A 3,686-nucleotide genomic window follows, 5' to 3' on the forward strand; every position below is an offset into this window, starting at 1 on the left:
AGTCACACCCATTTCTGGTAGCACAGAGTTGATAGATTTTGGGGCACCAGATCAGCCTAGGGAAATTATGATTGGCTCTTCTCTATCTTCTGATGAGAGGAGTAGGTTGATTGACCTGCTCAGGTCATACTTGGATGTATTTGCATGGTCATATGAGGACATGTTGGGCCTTGACCCCTCCATAGTGTAGCATCACCTGCCCATTTTACCACATGCTAGGCCCGTTAAGCAGAAATTGAGGAGATTACACCCTCGATGGAGTTTGCAGGTTAAGGAAAAAATTCGGAAGCCACTCAGTGTTGGCTTCTTGTCAGTGGTTGAGTATCCTGAGTGGCTGGCTAATGTCGTCCCTGTTCCCAAAAAGGACGGCAAGATTAGGGTTTGTGTTGACTTTTGAGATCTGAATAAGGCCAGCCCTAAGGATGATTTTTCCCTCCCACACATCGATATGCTGGTTGATAGCACTACAGGGCATCCGATGTTGTCCTTCATGGATGGCTTTTCTGGGTATAATAAGATTCTGATGGCTCCAGAGGATATGGAAAAGACTTCTTTCATTACTGAGTGGGGTACTTACTGCTACCAGGTTATGCCATTTGGGTTGAAGAATGCAGGAGCCACTTATCAGAGAGCTGCTACTACTCTGTTCCATGATATGATGCACATAGATGTCGAGGTATATGTGGATGACATGATAGTGAAGTCCTGAGACAGGACAGATCACTTAGCAGCCTTACAAAGGTTCTTTGAGAGGATCAGACAGTTCAGGCTGAGATTGAATCCCAAGAAGTGCACCTTTGGGGTGGCTTCTGGAAAATTGCTAGGACACATTGTTAGTAAGCGAGGTATAGAGATTGATCCAAAGAAAATCAGAGCCATTCTTTAAATGCCTGCCCCGAGGACTGAGAAAGAGATCAGGGGATTCCTAGGCAGATTGCAGTACATCAGTTGTTTCATTGCTAGACTAACAGACATTTGTGAGCCTATCTTCCGCCTTCTGAGGAAGAATCAGCCTACAGTTTGGAGTGATGATTGTCAGCGCGCTTTTGAGAGGATTAAGGAGTGTCTCCTTTCTCCTCCGGTTTTAGTACCTCCCACACCGGGGCGTCCTTTGCTTCTGCACTTATCAGTTTCACACATGGCCTTAGGATGCATGTTAGCTCAGCTTGATGATTTGGGAAAGGAGCGTGCCATCTATTATTTGAGTAAGAGGATGCTTAAGTATGAGTGCAAGTACATTATGATTGAGCGCCTTTGCTTGGCATTGGTTTGGGTCATTAGGAGACTTAAACATTACATGATAGAGTATTCCGTGCTCTTGGTCTCACGATTGGACCCGTTGAGGTATCTATTTGACAGGCCTGTTCTGACGGGTAGGCTCATGAGATGGCTGGTATTGTTAACAGAGTTTGATATTCATTATGTCACACAGAAGTCAGTAAAAGGAAGCATTGTTGCAGATCATCTAGCTTCTTTGTCGATATCCAATGACAGATCGGTTGATGATGATTTCCATGATGAGCAGATTGTTTCAATGACTAGTATTACGAGATGGCGGTTGTACTTTGATGGTGTCGCCAATCAGTCGGGGTTTGGCATTGGTATCTTGTTAATATCACCACAAAGTGATCATATCCCCAGATTAGTCCGGTTAGCATTTTCCGATCTTCACCGGTTGACGAATAATATTGTGGAGTATAAGGCTTGCATTACAGGTTTGGAGACTGCACTTGATCTTGGCATTAGACAGTTAGAGATCCACAGGGATTCCAAATTGGTTATACAGCAAACTTAGGGTATCTAGAGGACTCGAGATGAGAAGCTAAAACCCTACCATGCTTACTTGGACCTGTTGATTGATGGATTTGATGTGTTAAGGTATATACATCTACCCAGGGCGGAGAATCAGTTTGCCGATGCATTAACCACCTTGGCTTCTATGATTGTCATCCCCACGGGGGTGATTGTTAGGCCATTGCTGATTGAAACAAGGTCTGCACCAGCTTATTATTGTCTGATTGGAGAGATAGAGGATCAGATTGAGTTGCCATGGTATCACGATATTTATCAGTTTCTGTCATGCGACACTTACCCAGAGTCAACCTCGGCCAAGGATAGGAGAGCATTGAGACAGTTGGCCACCAGATTTGTTATTTACGGGGATGCACTGTATAGGAGATCATCGGATGGCCTGTTATTATTATGTCTAGACCGAGGGAAAAGTAAATGAATGGTGTCTGCCCTCGCAAGACGCCGCATATGCACCTTCTCCTCAAAATGCAGGAGAGCGGCCATAATCAAATGATGGGGGCCAAAGTAGTAGCCCTCAGAGATACGGAATAATGCCTCCATAATGGCCCCTCGCCTCTGCACTTTATGCTGAAGAGGAAAAAGATTGGCGCGAAGCACCACATCAATTAGGAGCATCCCTGGGGGAAGCTCCCTCCTCAAAATGGTCCTCTAGGAAGATGTCCCTCGAGATAGGATACGAACCATGTCCCACTCAGAAAGTGGGGCCCAACGTCTAAATGCAACGGGATCTGCTGGTGCAAAAGGGATATGGAAAGCATCGACAATCTGTCTAGCCCCCAAAATACCCTGGCGTCCATCAATGGTAAAAAGGATCGAGGCTGGTACCGGGACGCCATGAGTAGTCATAGACTGGTAAAAGTCTAAAGCTACTCGAGGATAAAAGAACTAGGGCGGAGTCATAAAGGGTACAAGATGGTACCTCTCAAGTAGGCGGTATGAATCCCGCAACTCAGGCTGCTGTCGCATAAGAGAGTGATCAAAATATGCCTTGACATGAAATGCTCGCGATCGGCAATTGGAGTTGCCCTCAATGGGCAAGCTGGGTCTAGGGCGCCTGGCGGAAGGAGGCTGAGACTGTGAATCCCGAGGTGCTCTGGAGGACTCTTCTGGCTCTGAAGTCTTGGCTTTCTTTGTAGGAGGACTCCGAGGTGGAATTTGTCTAGGGGCCACAGACGTGGCAGATGTTCTCCTCGTATGGTATCTGCTCTGAGGGGCAGAATCAGGTAAATTGAGGGTGCATCTAGTGGGGCCCGCACAGGGGCGGCTCTCTGACTGCTCTGGGGAGCTGAGGTATATCCTCGTCGGGTCTTAGGCATGATGAAGCGATGAAATGAGGCTCAGAGGCTTGGGATTAGGGAGGGTAGGGATGGAGAAACTGAAATTTTCGCACAAGGGGGGGTGGTGTGCGAAATTTTCGCACAATGGAGGGTGGTGTGCGAGTTTCGCACAGGGCACTATTCACCCGCGCTTTTGAAAAATTTAGCCTCGTTCAAATGGTGAAAATTTTTGGCCTTTGAGGGTGGGAAATGCTAGCTTAGGCAGGAAAAAGATTTTTCATGGTGGCTAGGCTTGGAAATTGGAGCTTTTCAAGAGGAGAATTGAAGATTTGGAGCTCCCATGGCTGGCGGCAATGGGTTTCTTATGAAGAAACCGTGTCTTAAATGCTTATGGTTTAGGCTTTGGTTTGGTAAAAACAAGGTTGGGATTGGATTAGGGATGGATTTAGAGTGTTGAGTGAAGAATTGAAGGGTTTTTTTATGGTGGAAGGAGGTGAAATTGCTGAAAATTGAATGTGGTGAATAGTGAAGGCCGCGGCTATGGAGTGGAGCTATGGAGATGGGCTGCCATGGTGGTGTTGATGATAAGGGATGATG

The 3,686-nt window shown here is 46.5% G+C and overlaps 1 protein-coding gene across 1 annotated transcript; it reads left to right on the forward strand.

The window, feature by feature from the left end:
• The first annotated feature begins 886 nt into the window (after nt 1–886).
• LOC117917002 lies at nt 887–2,892 on the forward strand. Its single transcript, XM_034833240.1, has 3 exons — nt 887–1,749; nt 1,879–2,169; nt 2,766–2,892. The coding sequence occupies exons 1-3, from the start codon at nt 887–889 to the stop codon at nt 2,890–2,892; spliced, it is 1,281 nt and encodes a 426-aa protein (XP_034689131.1).
• The last annotated feature ends 794 nt before the right edge of the window (nt 2,893–3,686 follow it).

Source organism: Vitis riparia, chromosome 6 (assembly GCF_004353265.1).
Source record: "Vitis riparia cultivar Riparia Gloire de Montpellier isolate 1030 chromosome 6, EGFV_Vit.rip_1.0, whole genome shotgun sequence".
Taxonomy (NCBI): Eukaryota; Viridiplantae; Streptophyta; class Magnoliopsida; order Vitales; family Vitaceae; genus Vitis; species Vitis riparia.

Coding starts and splice junctions, on each gene's coding strand:
- LOC117917002 (XM_034833240.1), top strand. CDS start 887: ATGCCTGCCCCGAGGACTGAGAAAGAGATCAGGGGATTCCTAGGCAGA. Junction 1,750..1,878: donor CTTGATCTTGGCATTAGACA/GTTAGAGATCCA, acceptor TGATGTGTTAAG/GTATATACATCTACCCAGGG. Junction 2,170..2,765: donor GTTATTTACGGGGATGCACT/GTATAGGAGATC, acceptor CCCGCAACTCAG/GCTGCTGTCGCATAAGAGAG.